This window comes from Cavia porcellus, unplaced genomic scaffold (assembly GCF_034190915.1).
Source record: "Cavia porcellus strain 051 isolate PalLab524CR breed Dunkin Hartley unplaced genomic scaffold, mCavPor4.1 scaffold_24, whole genome shotgun sequence".
NCBI classification, from domain to species: Eukaryota; Metazoa; Chordata; class Mammalia; order Rodentia; family Caviidae; genus Cavia; species Cavia porcellus.
Genome location: NW_026947507.1, coordinates 44,164,711 through 44,182,949, shown reverse-complemented (window position 1 = coordinate 44,182,949; position 18,239 = coordinate 44,164,711). Strand labels below are relative to the sequence as shown.

The following is an 18,239-nucleotide window of genomic DNA, read 5'->3' as shown; positions in this document are numbered from 1 at the left end:
TGCGGATCCCTGAGTACACAGATGTCAGTTCTCAGTACCCCAGATGGCAGACCGTTGGAAGAAGTGACACAGTTCTTAGGCGCCTGTCCCTGTCCTAAGAATGTGTGGTTAATGTCAGAAACTCTGCAACAAGGTTAATGAAGACCTGCTCTCTCTTGTCCGGAGGTCAAGCCTGACTCATTAAGGGAGTCAGGGGAGACTCTGGGATGCTGAGAGTCCCAGCCAGGGTGCAGTTGACTCAAGCCTGTCCCTGCTCCACCGACTCCATTAGCTACCATGATAAGGTTATTAGCATGTTTCTTCATACTGCATCTGGATTTTTTTAATGAACAGAGGATCTATAAAACTAAAGAATTATGGTTACTGAGTCATAAAACTTGAGAGGATGTCCAAATAGAATCGCCCATATAGCCAAGAGATGTTCAGTGAAAAGGACAAAATACTTGGTAGAAGGAGAAATACTGAGAGGCGGAAATACTGCGGGAACGCCAGGAGCCCAGCACTTGGTTCCAGCAACCTGGAGGCAGTTCTTTCTTCCAGCTGGTCATGGACTGGGGACCTGGTTATCTTGCTAGAAAGCCTGCGGCTGCTGAGCAAGCAAAGCTTGATAAAGTGTAACTCGGTTTGCTGAACAACTGGCCAGACAGCAAGCACATAAATACCAGGAGTCAGGTAGGTATTCTGGGAGATTAGGCAAGGAAGCTATGATGCGTCTCACTAGCGGAAACAGCCACTTCTGAGAACGTCCTATTGCAGTATCTGTCTTGTACAAAAGGGTAATGAATTTTTCAAAAGTAAAGTTGCAGTTCAAAACTATTGAGCACTATTTTCTTGAATTAGATAACCCAGGGCAAAATCGAGTAAGCCGCTATGCTGGGAAATTGTCTTGTGGTCTTTGGGAAAAGTGCTGTTTTTTACTCTCCCCATATGTACCATTTCCATAGCTGGAGGTGTCATCCTTGTGTGACAGATGAGGACTGAGAATGCAGAGGGGATGAGGGGACGGTGAGCCGCAGGAGGGTGGAGCTGGAATGCGAATCACAGCATCTTACAGTGGAAGGGGACTGAGAGGTAACTTAATCTCAGTCATTTATGGTGAAAAAGAGAAAACTGAGGCTTTGAATGGGCATCCTTCCATGCTCTGCAGTGAACTATTTTAAACATTTAAAAGGAGTAGAAACCCTGATGTTTCCAGCCGTACTCTGAGCCTCATGTCGCCGACTCCTAGGCCCTGTCATATTTCTGCAGATTGCTTCAGTCAGCGTGTACAGGAAGGGTGGCATGGGAATGTCTCCACAGCAGTGTCACTGGGTTGCAATGCCAGTGTTGTCCCCATTATCACTGGGCCAAGGGCATGCAACATCTAATGCGAGACAGCAGCGTGCAGAGCACCATCCAGGCAGACAGATCATGGAGGTGAAGGTAGCCTGGAACCAGGCAGTGGTTGCTTTTTCTTATGCAGCAACCCGCCCGGCCCCCCATTCCCCAGCTTCTGAGCCCCTTGGGACATTAACTGATTTTCAAGGTTGATTCCAGCAGCATGAATGAATTAGAAAGATTTCTTTGGAAAGTATTATCTCAAATAGCACTGCATTTATCTTTTAATCCACAATCAAAGTATACATTACCATTTCAAATTCCACATCTTTAACTCCTAAATGGTTGTGTTTTTCTTCATTACAATGTTCAAGACCAAGTTCAAAAGGATACTGCCTCCAGGAGCCTCTAAGGTTTCTATCTTGGCACAGTACTCGGTGTGCTTTCTGGACTTGTTTGTGTCAGTCTAATGTGTAACTGCTTTTACTTCACACACAGCCCTCCCTGCGGGCAAGGAAGTGCATGTGTACGGCCACCCTGTGTCTACCACCAGGTCACAGATGGCCCTGCAGCATCAGTTGACCTCCTCAGACCTCTCAGGATATGATTCTTTGTGGCTCTCCGAAGCTCGGGGTGAGGTGGGGGGGGGGGGGTCCCACAGCTGAGCCAGGTGGAGGCAGCTCACTCAGCAGTGCAGAGAGGCCACTGGGGCTGAGCATGGCCTGTGGAGCACACTGTCTCACTCTCCGCAGCAGCCAGGAGGAGCTGCTGGAGCAGGCAATATGTTTTAAGTCCTCCAGACTGCATCAGAGGGAGTGCTGACCTGCATAGGGGCTCTCCTAGGGTGGGCTGCACACCCTAAGGCATCCCTGGGACTCAGAACATTGTAATGAAGAGCCCACAGGCTCTCAAAGAGGAAGCAACCTCCACAATGACACTAGAGTGTCATTGGCTTGCAGCATTGTCAGCAGGTGTAGCCAGCAGAGCAGACCACGGGCACCCTGGTGGGATACAGGGCAGAGGGGCAAACCCTGCTAGAGTCCCTCCACTTTGAACAGAGCAGAGCCAGGCTCAGCTAAAAAGGTCTCTGACGAAGCAGTGAATCCCATTTGGTAGGCATCCATTGTTTGTTTAGCTGGCTTCACTAGTTTGCCTGGCTAGTCCTCAGATTCTCCTGCTGTGGCAAACCGTGTTAGTTTTGTTGCACTTTCAGCCCTGAAGGGCTGTTTCTAAGATTGTCTCACTCATCGGGATGCATGTGTGATTACTTCTACATGCCACAGTGCTATGGTTGTCTCACAGTTGCACTCATTTGATGGTTTTAGGTGGGAACAAAATGAGCCTTCTTTTTTCCTTCATGAATTACAGCCGTTACATCCACGACTGATCAGAAGACAAACTGCCACAATGCACACTTCAGTTTGGGGAAAGAGAATTGACTTTAAAATTAGTAAAGTGAGTCAGGCACTTCAAGAGAAACACGTGTGTAGTGTTCAGAGAAGTTCTGGTGGAAACAAAGACATTTCCCCACCACAAAACACTGGCTGTGTCCACAGGCAGCTACAACTGAACCCCGAGCCCTGGGGCAGAACTGAGTACTCAGGCTTTCCTGGACCTAGGGTGACCTGCCTGGAGCCAGGGCGTCCTGCAGAGCCCGAGGCTTACCTTTATCTCCTCTGTGGAGTTTGGGGCTGTTAGGGTGTAGACACCACTGGTGGTGTGCCCGGCTTTGAAAACCGCTGCACAGTCTCTGAAAATGATCTGTTCTTCCTCAGCAGTAACAGGATTCTTAGCTGTGTTTAAAAAATAGTAAAGCATTTCAGTGGATTCATGGAAAGAGCAAAGTTTATTCAAGACTCAGTCATTTGGTAAGTTTAATAAATTTGAATTCTTATTATAAGCAAAAGGATATGCCAGTAGTTTCTTCTCTCCTAAAAGGTTATATTTTCAGTTTTCCTGTATTAATTGATTCTTAAAAATAATCTGTGCTTTTTATCGCCAGTTTTGTGTAATTTCAGTACTTCACAAGCAAGTGAAATATAAGCTATTGCTTTGTAAATTTCCCATTATTTGCTAGAATAATCACTAGAGCCTACTGTGGAAGATTAAACGGGGAGCATGCCTAAAAACAGTGGGACTCCCTTTGCCTCCACAGAGTATCCATAAGCTTTTGCCCCTCAAGTCGTAGAGTCCATTTTCTCCTTTCTTTTTACATATCTGAGGCTAAGGCTTTAATGTGTTTAGAATATTGGATGGACCCATCTCGTATTCTTTGGAGTTTTAGCCTGTAACAGTTTGTACTTTAGAAGAGCATTGTGTGTATTCACCTGTGTGTTTTAAATTCCTCTGAGACCTTTAGGGCTACGAAATCCCTTCATACTGCTTTAATACCGCTGTTGACACTTGGGTTTCCTCTTCCTTTTTGCTGCATTAGTAATATGTGTGTGTCTGCCATGGGTCCTTGCATCTCTGCTTTCTGGGGAGCCCTGCAGAGCCGCAGTCAAGGAGGAGCGGGCGTCACCAGCAGGTGCGTCACCTCTCACTGTGCTGGGGCATGGGAAGAGGAAACCTACCCTGCCTCACCTTTTCACCTGCTCCTCCTTTCCTGCCAGTTGGGGAGCTGCAGGGTTTTCTCTACCCCAGCTCACCAGTGTGGTGGCTCACACTGTCTTGGGCCCAGCAGTCTCAGATATTACCTTTCCTGTCTCTGTGAGTGTGAGAAGACAGAGGCCTTTTCTACACCACACAAGAGTGAAGCTCCCACTGAAAAGCTCCCAAGCACACGGTACCCGAGCTGCATCGCAAGGCATCAGGACCATGTAACTGTGCATATGCTGTGGCGGACTTTCTGTTAAAGTGGAGGCGACTGCACAACCCAAGGAGAATGTTTTTATGGAAGTGAAAACCGGAGTATTCACATGAGAGTCCTGTGACTCCCAGGCGCTGTGCCAAAGGAGGTCGAGTTAAAAGGAGCTTACAAAATAGACTGTAGAAGTAGGCTACACTTGCTCAGGAGAAAAACCAGAAGCACCTTAGTTAGTGACTACCCTTTCTCCCTTCCCTCCAGTATCTGAGAGAGGCCGGAAGGTCAAGCCGTAATGAAAAGGTGGAACAATACATACGTAAGGACTTGTGACAGGAGGAAACTACTGCCCCTGTGCACCCATCACGATGGTGTTTCTTCCTGTAGTCCCCACAGGCATCCTACATGCCGGGGGTACTTTTGCAACCCTGTGAAGGCTGAGCAATTCGTTAGCCTCCTGCATGCCCTGGACGATGGAGTAACACATGGGAGGCAAAGTGCATTCAGCAGCTCTGCCTCCAGTGCATGACTGACATATCTGATACCTGTATCTTCCTCCTTCACTCCTCCTTCCCACTCAGTTCTAGTTTAGTCCCTATAGAGCTTTCATAAGGAATACAAGAGAAGTAGTGCCTTTTCTGAAAGGTGAGAGAATTTGTTACAATGGACAGTTCATTGACAAAAACATGAACTTCACTTACCATTCGGTGCTATCATTGTCATTAAGTTATGGACAGTCTCCATCAGGTCCATTTGCTGCTTCTGCAGGGCCGAGGTGTTCACGGTAGCTGTGACTAATTGCTTCTGCAGCTCCTTGATAATGGAGTTCTGCTTGGACACGAGCACCTGGAGCTCTGCCTTCTCTTCCTTCATGGACTGCAGCTGCACTGAGTGCTTGTCCTCCATGTCCAGCACTTTCTGCTCCAGGACACTTGGAGGGAAATGCTCATCGGTTAGTGGAGGGAGTGCTAAAACCCTACGGCCAGCAGAGCCAAGCACCCATCAACATGCAGTCACTGTCACCATTGTGATGCAGCTGTCTGAGTGCACTGCATTTCTGTTCTGCCAAGACACTCTGCTGAAATATGGTAGGGAGTATAAGGGCGCAGTCCTAAAGAGCCTCTCACACTTGCCATGTTAGATAGATATACATGATTGGGTAGGTGGATGGAAGGAAGGATGGACAGACAGGCAGACAGACAAACTGACAGGTACAGAGAGACAGACAGACAGACAATATCCTGGGCCATAATAGGGGAATGTGACTATGTCAAGATTCAGTGCTAGAAGAATTCAGAAGAAAGTCCTGTTATTTCAAATTGCAGTGCTCAGGACATGCTTTGAGAAGGAGTTTCATTTGGGCCCTAACTGCTGATCTTTTAATACTGTGTGGCAAATAGTCCAGAAAGGAGCTAAATACTTAGCACATGTTCAAATCCTGACCTGCCGCTCCTGCGACTCTCGACTGAGTCATTTACAGTATCTAATCTTTCCTGCATCAGTTTCCTCCTCTCACTGTGCTGGGGCATGGGAAGAGGAAACCTACCCTGCCTCACCTTTTCACCTGCTCCTCCTTTCCTGCCAGTTGGGGAGCTGCAGGGTTTTCTCTACCCCAGCTCACCAGTGTGGTGGCTCACACTGTCTTGGGCCCAGCAGTCTCAGATATTTACCTTTCCTGTCTCTGTGAGTGTGAGAAGACAGAGGCCTTTTCTACACCACACAAGAGTGAAGCTCCACTGGAGAAAACTTCCTTCAGAGGCTGCCAGGGCCACAGAACAAAGAGGAAAGGACAGTGTTGGGCTGAGGACCTTCGCTCCAGGTACAGCTATTTGTCACCTGGCATTCCCTCTAGATAGACCTGCTTTTGGAAATGGTTAGATGACCTAGATAGACCTTCAAGATAGACCTGCTTTCGGAAATGGTTAGATGATAAGCCAGTTACTGGCTCCTGTCCCTGAGACCCCCACCCAGCATAATGTTCAGTGGAGATGATCTGCTCATCACAGTTCAGGGTTAAAGGAAGGTATCTGTAGAATCGCTCTTAAATCATGGCATATATTGATGCTGACATCTCTGTTTCAGGGTTATTTTGAGGCCGTTAACAGTTGACATGGCCTCTGTGACTGTCACCCTAGGAGTTGGTGAGATGTTGCTCGTGAGCTATTAGAACTTTTGGGGACTCCCCACAAAGAGAGAATCCCTGTTTTCTCTGTTGTTTGGTGAAGACAGCTTGACCCCATGTCTGAGCCTGTTGTGAGTTGTTGAAAGATTCTTGACTTCTTTTGCACCCCAAAGGGAGTGGAAGCACGTGAAATCAGCACCCAGGTTTCACCAGCGGCCAAGCCCATGCATCACTCAGTCTGGGCTTCAGCCCACTCCATTCATTACATAATCTCTTCACAGAAATGGACTGAACCTCTGTGTGCGAGGTGCTTTGGAGAGTCTCAGACTGTCTCAGTGAGCTTCCCTCTGCCAAGTTACAGCATGCAGTGAGCTCTGTCTCCACTGGAGAAAAATTCCTTCAGAGGCTGCCAGGGCCACAGAACAAAGAGGAAGGGACAGTGTTGGGCTGAGGACCTTCGCTCCAGGTACAGCTGTGTGTCACCTGGCATTCCCTCTAGATGTCAGGCACAGCTGTGTCACATAGGCAGCTCTCCCCAGATACATCTCTACCAAAATCGAGGGTTTTAGATTTGATGGTCTGTGGGGTCCCTCCAGTTCAGCTATTCCATGCATCCATTGTATCATTTTTGGGGAAATAATAGCTTCTCAACCTTTAACCGTGCGGACAACCCAACCAACTAAAAGACTTAGACTATAAGCAATGATAAGTGATAATAGATAAGTAATGAGAACCATAAGGAATAACAATTTGTCCATAACCAGTGCGAATTATCCCTACTGGAAGCTACAGCTCTGAAATTTCTTCCAGCCCTCTGGTCCTTATAAATCACTGTGATGACAAGTGTGAGAGCAGAATGCTGAGTCAGTAACCATGGCTGTCCTGTAGTTATTTTCACTAGACATCATCAGTTTTTCCATACCCGTTTTCACCGATTGTTTCTTAGTACTTTTCTTGATATTAGCTTATTTTTAAAGAAAATGGTATAACTCTCATTAATTTATAAACCAAGATGATTTACCATAAGAAGCAGGTAATCAAAAAGTAAGTGTAAGTTTCTTCCTGCTCTCTACATAAATCAGCCTCCGTGCTTTGGGAAGCACTGCAGCAGCCCTGACCTAGAGAAGCACGCAGTATGTACAGTGCACCTGGAAGGGGTGTTCCACAGCTACAATCCAGCCCTCTGTGCTGTTTTTAATCATCTGAGAGACAGCATCAAAGACATGTGGCAGCCACACAGGGCAGGGTTGGCGCTCAGCATCGTGGGGACTGAGAAATGACTGCTTTGGTGCCGTGCTTCTGAGCGCTCACCAGCTCGGCTCAAAAGGCCGTCATAGACCACTGCACTGGAGCTTGTTTTAGCATGTAAGGGTGAGGCCAGGGCCAGATCAGCCCAGCCTGGACTTACTAATTAAGTAACGGACAGATCACTGCGTGTTACAGCTATCAGGGCGCCTGTTATAGAGCAGCACTGTAAAAAATGCACATCAAGACCTGTTAGTGGTGTATAAAATGAGATTAATGAGTTGCAGCTAGCATTTTCCTCTGGGGTGGTAGAAAAGCAGTGAAAATACAGTAAATTCATGGCAGGTGCTTTGCATGTGGCGACAGACCCTGAGGCCAGTGCTGATAAATGCTGAAGGGAGACATGGGTGGAAGCAAGGAGCTGGCCATGATGTTGCATCTCACTCGAGGGTGCTCAACTAGCTTGTCGCCATAAAGCTGATTTCAGTATAGCTTCATTTTACATCAGCATAAGTTGGAGTGAGCTGGGAACTGCGGGGAAGGATCCCTTTGGCAGAAACATCATGAATCTGAATCACATTTGTTATGCTTCAAATGTGGTTTGTGTCCAGCAAAGGCTCATGTGTTGGAAGCAGCTCCTGCGTGGCAACGTAGGAGGGAGTGGAACCTTTAAGAAGCAGGCCCCAGGGGAGCCTCAGTTTGGGGGAGCCTTCATGGGACACCCAAACTCTCACCAGAGTGGTTGCTAACAAGCCAGCCCACTCCTGATCCCTGGCTGGCACTGCCTGTTGGGGATGTGACCTCTTCCTGCTGTTCTGGGGCTGTTTGCAAATAAGCCCTTGGCTGAGGCAGAACCCGCAGAGCTGCCTCCTCTCCACCTTTTAGCTTCCAAAACTGTGAGCTTAGTAAACTCCTGTACTTTAGAGGGTGAGTCTGGTTTAGGGATTTCATCATAGTCAGCACGCACACATACACACAGTGGATGTTGTTTTTTAAATGAGTGTCCCTGCATAAAGAGATGGTGGCTGCAGCAATGTGTTTCCAAGCCAGAGCAGTTTGACTGAGCTGTACACATAACCTTAAATCAGTCTAGTTTTTTGAACAAAAGAGTAACAAGGTAAAAATGCATAGTTTTCTATGTCAGTTTCAGCTGGTGCATCTGCAAGAGTAGTAATGGTAACTTGGAAAGAATGTTGCCACTGGTAAATACCACTTCATTCAAACCCATTCTCTGCAGACTGCAGTTTTACTTTTGGGGAATGACTGAATTAGGGTTCCTCAATGTGGAGCCCCATGTGCCTGGTTTTACAATGATGTTCTTGTGCAATGTCTTACACCAGTGAAATTTAACATAGAAAACACTCATTGAAAAGATGCAAAATCATCCATAAAATTTCATATTTACTTTTATAGTTATGTCAGTATTTCCAACAAAAAGGAAGAATCTGGTTTCCAGGGCTCTTCAGAGCTTGACCCTGCTTTCTGTGTAGCTTTTACTACATGGGTTCAGGGGCGAGTTGGTGGGTAGCAGGGGTACCTTTTTGCTGCTGTCCTCAGGGCGTTTAGTCCCACTCGGCACTTGAGTTTGTGGTCCAGCTGGGGACCAGTTGCAAGTCACAAGCAATTTTAGTTTTGTTCGACATGCTTGACAGGGTGCTTTTCATAGGAAAAGTACTGTAACATTTGAATTTAACTCATATAAAACTAGTTAGACTTATTAGAAGCACAAGCTGATCCAGGCAAATTAAACCAGGGAGGGAAGTGAGAAAAAGCAAGAAAAATCAGAAAACATAGCAAGCTACTGTGGGACTGAAATCATTCTCTCTATTGTAAAAGCTTGATATAAAAGAAATTTCAGCAAATCAATAGATGTGCATACAATGTACTGAGAGTTTTTGGTTGTATTTCAGAGTTACTTACTGAGGAGCTGACTTTATTTAACACACAATCATGCTTGTTCTGAGCATTGAGCTAAAGAATAAGAAAATATTTTTGGGGAAATGGATTTGTACTGAACATGTACAGACTTTTATTTTCTTTCCATTATTCCCTGAACAAGGCAATATACCAACCACTTGCATAGCATTTATGTCAGGTATTACAAATAATCTCAACACAACTTAAAATGCTCAAGGGCTGGTATGTAGGTTGTGTGTAAACATGATGCATTTGTTTGTTTGTTTGTTTATAAAGGACTTGACACCCATAGCTGTTGTATCCAGGGAATCCCAGGACCAGTTTCCTGGGCAGCATTACTGTTAAGCAAGCAAAACTCAGAACCAGCTCGATATATCCCTAACGTTACTGCAGTGCGAAATTAGCAAGATTATTAATTTCAGTTACTGATCTCAAGCCTTCATTTCTTTCTGTGTGGAAGAGAAATTTGAAACACAAAAGAAAAATATTTGAAAAAGAAAAATGTCTTTGATTTTCAAAACACTAAGTCAATAACGATTTCAGTTTGGTACCCAGAGAACAGAATTAATTACTATATTATACTTTACTGTTAGAACAGTAAAGAATGATTATGAGGTAATGCTTATCATTGTTTCTGATTAAGCTAAACTATTTACATTGTGAAATGGAAGGATGTGGTATTGTGCTATTCTCCAAATATGTGTCTTGAATAAAAACAAGTAAATGAGCACCCTACTGTATATGCATGAATAACCCTCATGTCTGTCCCTAGCCACAGTAAGCTTATGAAAACAGTCCTTACCTAGCACCTGAAATTGTTTTTGTGTTGTTAACCTCGAGTTCTTTTCCTATATATTATCTGAATATAGGATTGTATATCATACTTAACATTAACTACTTTACTTTATCTACTTTAAGAGGAAGTATTGTATCGTGAAATGAATCCTGACTTATAAGGATGGTTTTCCTACTGCAGACCATGTTGTGTTGAAAAACCTAAGTCCCTAAAGGCAGAGAGGCTTGATAAAGTCAGTATTCAGATGTCCAGGCCAGTGTCACTTGCTTCACTGAACTAGCGCTACATTTTATAGATTCACATGCGTGAGACTGAGGCAGGTGGAGGATTGCTGTATGACCATCTATAAGGGACTAAAGAATGAAAAACAGCATCGAGGACTGTCTTGGACTTCTTTGTTGAGGACTTTTCTATACGTGCTCTCCCTCCACCTTTCCTCCAAGGTTTCTGACATATATGCTGTGCACCAAACATTCATTATCTGGAAACCATGCTTGTAACCAAGTCCCATGAGGTGGGCTTTTATCTCTGGAAGGCGTACAGCTTTGAATTACAAAGATTTTTATACTGTAATTACCTGTTCTTATCTTGTAACTTGCTTATTTCACTGGTCTGATCCAAAATCTGTTTTTCTAGCTTGTTTGTAGAAAGGGAATGCTCTAGAAGCTGAAGTTCAAGTCTTGTTGTTTGATTTAATACCTACATGGAACGAAGTAAAATTCCAGGTTATCATTTTAATACATTTAACTTCATAGCTCCCTGTTAATTCAGTTGCCCACATTATTGGAAAATATGACACATTATTTATTAACTCAAGTGGCCTGTTTTGGCATGGTTTTTATTTTCAGAAAAGGCTTAGAATCGTTGATAACACTCAAGCACGTTAAACTTTTTTTCACCCTGTTTTTATTTTAGAAAGTGGTTCATAGTTTCATGGTTCTGGAAGATGGTTTGTGTGAAGTAATATAATATTTTTCTCTAGTTCTGCCATATTTTATCATTTCACCCACTGAGACAAGTGGAAGTATAAAATAGTTCTATCTCATAGATCAAAAACTGTTGATATATTAAAAAATATTTTCCCGTCTGCTCAGACGAAATGCTGGTTCTCGTATTTTGCTTCTTGGTCAGTAAACTAAAGACAAGAAGTTATTTGCCTCCCTTACACAAAAATACAGCTCCTTTTTAGTCTGGCATTTCCCACTCTATAACCACATGCTTAGCCTTTGATGTATTTTTTCTTTGTCATTTTTCTTTTTCCCATTTTAAAAGTCTTTTCAACCACTTAGGAAACAATAAAATGTCGATATGAAGTAGAAACACAGCGTGCTGTGTGGGCCTTTCTGGTGTGACGTGCAGTGTTGCTTTCCACATTGTCTTCACACAGCTCTGGAGAGAGGGTCTTCAGCATTTGGCTGGCTTTTCATAGGAAGAATTGATTACTCACTTCCTCCAGTCATGCTTATTTAGGATGTGATATCACATGTGCATGGAAGTCAGAATTGTTACCAGAGATCAGGGTCCTTGCAAGAGTCATTGTTTGCTGTGTGTCACTGTCGGCATGACCCTGGCCTGGCCCAAGATGTGGGTCTCATGCATGTGTGGTCCCAAGTCCCTGCTGGTGGAGTTCTCGTCCACCAGTTCCTCTGTGCATGAGGAAAAGCCATGGCCATCGCTGGGGTTAGCACTAGAGCACTGAATGCAAATATTCTGGGTCAGTTATTTCTCAAAGGGATTGGAAAATCAGATTCCTATGTAAGTCTTAAGATTTAGGAGAAACAGAGGCAGGCAGTGGACAGATCCTGTGTGACCCAGAACTGCAGAGTTTTTAGGTCACCTTCTGAAAAGTCACCCAGCTGAGCTGGTCTGCCAGTGACTAAGTTATGCAGGTTCTGTGATTCTTCCCTGAATTTCCTTCAGCCTCCAGCTGCATGGCGGTGCCCAATGTAACTCTCACTCTGACAGGCTGAAGAACTGTGCATCTAATCGAAATCTCCACATTTAACCTGAAACCTGTTTCTCGCAGCTTGTACCTGGTGATGGATGGCTCCCAGTGGCTTGGGCACACAAAGCAGCCACTCTTCCTCATTAGCATATGTCTGCGATCATTGCAGTACATACACACTGCCTGGAGACCCTCTTACTTACTTCTCACCGCCCACCCGCCTCCCTGTTCCCCTCCCCAAGCCCTCCCTATCCCCACCGAGCCTGTTTCTGTTGTCCGTTCATTCCTCAGTCTCATGATGTCCTTTGTTACTCAGCCTGTCATCTCCATCCGTTTTCCTATTTTCCTGTTAGGGTTGTTGATGTCTAATTTCACAATAGGCTTTTTTTTTTTAAATCATATGACCCAACAAAACACACAAGGTGGGATAAAGGCTTCCATGGTTGTTCTGTGGCATAATGCTTTTTTTATTACTATTACATAAAAGCATAACACATGTTGATATTTATGGGGCACTTTTGAATGAGTGTGACTGCCAGCCAGTTTTCCCGTCCAGGTGTAGGGAATGCCACTTAGCCATTGCTAGTTTATTTTACTAATTGACTCTGGATACATGGATAGACTTTATTTTAAATTGTCTTTTCATTTTTAGTTTTTATTACCAAATAAGAGAAGTCTAAATGCCTTTTGATCCACTAATAAAATATTTGTTTACTAATACATTACACTTGATGCTCTGCTGCTTCTGATGCATTCCTTATAGTTCAAAGGAGGATGGTGCTGCCCTGAGCCCACAGAGGAGCCTCGGTTGGAGTTGGAAAGGGACGGCCTGAGGGCCAGTTCATTTGTCCTCCCCCGGGCTGTTCTCACACAGTCACAAACTGCGTTTTGTTCAGCTTAACTCTGGACGCTTTGTTTTTTTGTTTTTTTTTTTTTTTTTTTTTTTTTTTTTTACTATTTTGGTTCGTTAATGTTTTGGTGCTATCTGTATTTTTCATTATTTCATTTTCTTTTATCTGCTGTTGTTAACCAGCTGTCATGAAATCTTAAAGCAGAAGGAGAACTCGGCCCTCAGTGCTCTGGACCAGCGCTCTGTCATCCTGAACACCAGAGTCGGGCAGCGGCAGGGCAAGGCTCAAACCACACACAAGTTCGGGGGCAGAATTGTGCTGTACTGCAAAACATGGGCCATGGGCTCCTGGTCTCAGGGTGTGCCCAGCCCGCGGCTGCCCACTGGTGCATTTGTTATTATTGGAGACTCAGGGTTTACCTGAATTCCATACTCAGACTCAGAATGAAGTTTCGAGCTCTCTGCCTCAGTGATTTCTGTTTCCTAAGTGCACAAAAAGTGGAGGCTTGGCAGTGGTTCCAGGAAAGAGCTGTGGGGAGGAGGCTTTGGCCACATAGTGGTGACCGGAGCTCCTCAGTGGAGGAAAGGCAGCTCGCTTGGCCTTTGTGGGGAAGCCACCTTCACCAGTGGCCTCCTTCATCAACAGAGTCTTGAACTCTTAAAGATCCCCTTTCTCCCATGCTTAGTGTCCCTTATCCTGCCAAATGGCCCAACCGCCCGTGTTTGTGGCTGCTCACCTGGGCTTCCACATCCGTCAGCTTCCGCGTCTGCTCTGCTGTCTGGTTCAGTAGGCTTGTCCCGATCTCGAGCATCGCAGCCGTCTGGTTCTGCACGGCGTTCTGCTGCAGCTCTGCCATCTGCTTCTTCATGTTGTCCTGGACGTAGCTCTCAAGCTGGGGAGCGGGTGTGGGAGAGGGTTAGTCTGCAGTGGGGACCTGACTCCTAAGCATTGGCCGTCTTGTCCTTCTTTCAGAAACTCTACTTGAAAACTTGTGTCTTGCCATAGATTTGAAATCTTTCCATTTCTTACAGCAGCAGTAAAATTCAGTGCTATTTGTGCCCCAAATCTGGCAACCTAGGAACTTTGTGTGTGGGAGAGACAAGTCCCATGTGGTCTCCGTGTCTCTAGAAGTGATACCAGAGAGGGTCACATCCTGCCACTGGGAAGGACACCTGGTGTGCCACAGGACTCTCGGTGCCTTTGCCCAGGAGGTGGACACTGGGGGTCTGTAGGCTCTAAGGTGCATGAGGGAAGCAGCGAGCTCGGAACCTTCCCCTGGCTCCGGGTTCACAGGACCAGCTAATCTTTCTAAGGACTGTGGAGTCAGTGTGTTGTAGATCTGACCACCCAGACCTGCGTGGGCCCGCTCCTCGCCTAATGCGGGCCCTCTTCCCCTCGGTTCCTGGGGAAGGAAGATGCAGCCACTGCTGTGACGCAGCTGTGATTTGCCCCCATGGTCATGGGGACCCCCGTCTGTGGGTATTGATAGGAGCACCCCACCCATTAGGAGGGGTGCTAATGGGGTGGTTGTTTCTTGTTTAGGGTTCAGGGCTCCTCAGCTGTGCAGCTGATAGGGTTTGAGGACCAGGCCCAGAACTGTAACTCTGCCCGTGCCACCACCTGTTGGCTCTGACTCCCCACTACTGTCCCTCCCCCACTCCGCTGGCCACTCCTGGCAACTGTTGTCCTGTGGTTATGGGGTAGACCAAGTCAGGAGGAAGTGTGGCGGTTACTAGAGTTCTGACCATTCGTGAAAGTATGCGATTGAAGCATTTACTACTCCACGTCAATCGAAATAGATTAGACCCTACAAAAACTCAAGTACTGTTATTTTACAGTCTCAACAACCACCTCTTCTTGTACAGACCTCTTAAAACTTGAAGAATCCCATACCCTATCACTTTTTATCAGAACCAGAAAAGGATTTTTAGGATCTGCGATCTTCCTTAATGCATTCGTCCCTTCTTTCTTCTGCTTCATCTATTTTATGATTGAAATCCCTCTTTCAAAGAATTCATAGGCAGCAGTTTGTAACCACTGCATCCCAGCACCATGGGAGCAGTGGGATTTTTGAGGTTAAAGTTGGAGCTATGTCATCCAAAGTAATTGTCTTAGTTACTTAGTTACTCTTAACACCCAGCAAAGATAATATTTAGAAAGATTTATTCTGGGAAGATTGAAACTACAAAGGTCTGTTTAAGTTGTATTTAGTTTAAATTCATACTCAGAAATAATAATTTACAAAGTATTATAAATAAAAATTGTAATCTTCATCTTGATTTTAGTACTTAACAGTTAAATAGAAGTGATTCTGTTACTTGTCATTCTGAATCATATAACTAGAGGAAGAAAATAAATCCTTATGCCTCCTTTCCACTTTTCAAGCTCCTGGGTCAAATGTGGTTACAACTGTCAAGAGACATGACAGGAGTGTTTATAATTTGAAAATTTTAAAGTCAAGTTCCAGTTTAAAATTAGACTTGGGAACATTAAAAGACATACAGACTAATCTTAAAGATAAAATTTCTTAACTTTATTTCCCAAGTTTGAAAATAATTCATTGTCAAAATGTTTTCAGATCACTACTGGTCAGCTATTCAGTATGACTGTGTGTGTGTGTGTGTGTGTGTGTGATTGTATATTGAAGCAAATTAAACATGCATGTATACATGTGATGATGAGTTTTATAAGGATACTGTGGGACAGTATCAGTGTACAATATATACAGTTTCTGAAGACATGTCGTTTAAAGTGAAATTCTGTATAACACTGGGCCAGTTGATGATGGATTGAAGTCTTTGGGGAACAAAATGGACCAGAAGTAGAAGCAGCAAGCAGTAGCCTTTTACCTTGCTGTAAAAAAGATTACATTCTTACCCGTGGAGTGGCGAAATTAAAGTTTGAAGGAAAGTGCGAACTGATAGTAGCTGCTCTTTGAGAAGAAGAATACACTCATGCTTCAGAGACAAGTGGAGCCGAGGCGAGCCGAGCACTGACAGGCGGAGCCTCTTGGGTGCTCGTTTGTGCCAGCTGCTCTGTAAATCTCTGCTGGGTTCTGGGTGTCTGCTTGGGAACTGGTGTACTTGGAAGCCAAATGTTATTTTCCCATGGAGGCCATGTTGCCCATTCTGCCCTTTCACAGCCAAAAGTGATGTCTCTGAATCAGTGTGTACCTTCCCATTGGGAGTTTCAGAGCACCTTGGAAAGCAGGTAGAACACCTGCCACTCTGTGAAGGGCCATTTCACCAACAGGAGATCCTAGAATTTGGAATTACTAGTGCCAGTTTATGGTCTGTGAACATGGTAACAAAAGGCTCTAGTTTTCTTTCCAAAATCCAGTGCTAATTTCTAGAAATGGAAAGAATACGAATGTTGATAATCTGAGAGTGGGCATTTCTAAATGAAGGTCTCCCTTGCGGAGCCTTTCTGTATGTCCTTGTGTCTCAGGACCTGTGAGAGAGGCACCCACCTGGATGATCACACAAATCAGGTACCCTGGCATATCCCTGTCTCTTGACTTTTTTAGGTTATTGCCCTGGAACGTTGTTCTCATTAGTATCTCTTGAATTTCTGTCATCCGTGATTGCAACCGGGAAATCTTCCCAGGGCCTCCTTAGAGTAAGGAGTCTGTCTCGTACGGGGATTTATGAGGAGTAAGTGCCATCCTCCCATCATACCCACTCTGCCCTTTGGCAGACGTCTCCCATCCTTGCCATCCACACTTAGTGCTCTGACCAGAAACAGCTTGCAAATGCTCGAGCCATGGTTCCCTCCTGTTCCCTGTCCTGACTGGCTTTAGGAATGTCTGATATCACCTTTATATCTGACAATGATGGTGCGGGGACAGTGACTTCTTGCCACCAGGCCCCTGTGAGGGTCCCTCTGCAGTGTCAGAGGACTGCACGTACTTGTCCTTTTCTGAATGCCTTGAGTTCTCAGTGTGAGGAGCTTTGAGCTGTTCTTCTCAGGTCACAGACAGATTACCCAAATTTAACATTATAGGGCTGTCACTACCATTATACTGCAGCAGCCTAGATCGTCGCTAGGTGTTGTTTGATCTGCTGAAAAAAGAGCTGCACCCCAAACAGTCTTCAAAGCTGACTACACAGCAAAGCTCCAACAACCAGAATAAAACATTTTAACACGGCACGGATGAGTATGTGTATATATGCACATATAAAACATATACCTCAGTTCACAAACATGAACCATTTGGTGCACAGAGCGTTTGGTGCACAGGCAGCAAAATTTGGTAAAATTTTGCTGTCTTTCGCAACCCCTGCGTTAGCCACACCATCCTCCCCACATGACCATGACTGCGCTGTCTTCCCCGCAGTCCACAACTAAGTTCGTGAACCAACACACCACTGTATGTGCATAATATAAACTATGTCCTGGAGTCCATCAGTATAGACTAAACTGTTCTAGAGTTTTTTACTATTCCTCTAACGTTTTGAATAATCAAGTTTGACAGGGACAAATAAGTCCATTTTTGAGACCATTGTGCCAGAGTGAGTACACATTAAAACGCTTCTCTGGCTCCCTCCTTCCCACTGTGATTATCCCCGTATTTTTCATACCAGAAGAAAGTCTTCTTGTAATTGGCTCAGGAAAGGATGACACAGCGCGTATGTGAAAACTATCCGAGACTTGGGATTCTGAGGCTGGTCCCACACCAAGTATAGACGCCAGTCAAGAAACCGTTTCCATTTAAACAAAGTTAGTGTCCTCATCCCTCTCATTAATTAGTTTTTATCCATTTGAGAAGCCTAATTTTCCTAGAAAAGTAACAAGTAGTTTGAGGTTTCCTTAGAAACATTTCTCTGTAGTGTTTTAATTTATAAACAAGACGTGGCAAGTGTTCTGTCTTACATACACACACACACACACACACACACACACACACACACACATGCGTGCACACACACCGGTCGTTTTTCTGCCTCAGTGGCCCCTCTCTCCCTCGTTCCTTCCTCCTGTCACCTCTGTGGTCCAGGTCCTCACTTGGCCCCCACCTTCTCTCCTGCTGCCCCCATTGGAGTCAGAAGCCAAAGCTGCTCCATCACCCACAGCTCATATCACCCTTACCCTCTGGCCTTGTGAGAAAGTCCAGGTTTCTCTGCTGGTGTACAGAAGTCATCTATTTTTCACTGCCCTAACAACATTCCTGTAAAGAACAGTTTCCTACAGTGCACAGTTTGAGAGGCTGAAAGTCCAGATAGATGGTACCATGCTACCATGGT

The 18,239-nt window shown here is 45.0% G+C and overlaps 2 protein-coding genes across 9 annotated transcripts in view; one reads left to right on the top strand and one right to left on the bottom strand.

The window, feature by feature from the left end:
* Positions 1 to 18,239, top strand: part of Mcph1 (microcephalin 1) — a 186,215-nt gene that overhangs the window by 100,599 nt on the left and 67,377 nt on the right. The gene's annotated exons all lie outside the window — the stretch shown is intronic.
* Positions 1 to 18,239, bottom strand: part of Angpt2 (angiopoietin 2) — a 48,274-nt gene that overhangs the window by 11,357 nt on the left and 18,678 nt on the right. Inside the window, exons 2-5 of the mRNA XM_003479393.5 lie at positions 13,733 to 13,888; positions 10,778 to 10,899; positions 4,822 to 5,051; positions 2,983 to 3,110 (exon numbers count right to left, since the gene is read on the bottom strand). Coding sequence (XP_003479441.2) covers positions 2,983 to 3,110; positions 4,822 to 5,051; positions 10,778 to 10,899; positions 13,733 to 13,888 — 636 coding nt within the window. The remainder of the gene's footprint in view (positions 1 to 2,982; positions 3,111 to 4,821; positions 5,052 to 10,777; positions 10,900 to 13,732; positions 13,889 to 18,239) is intronic.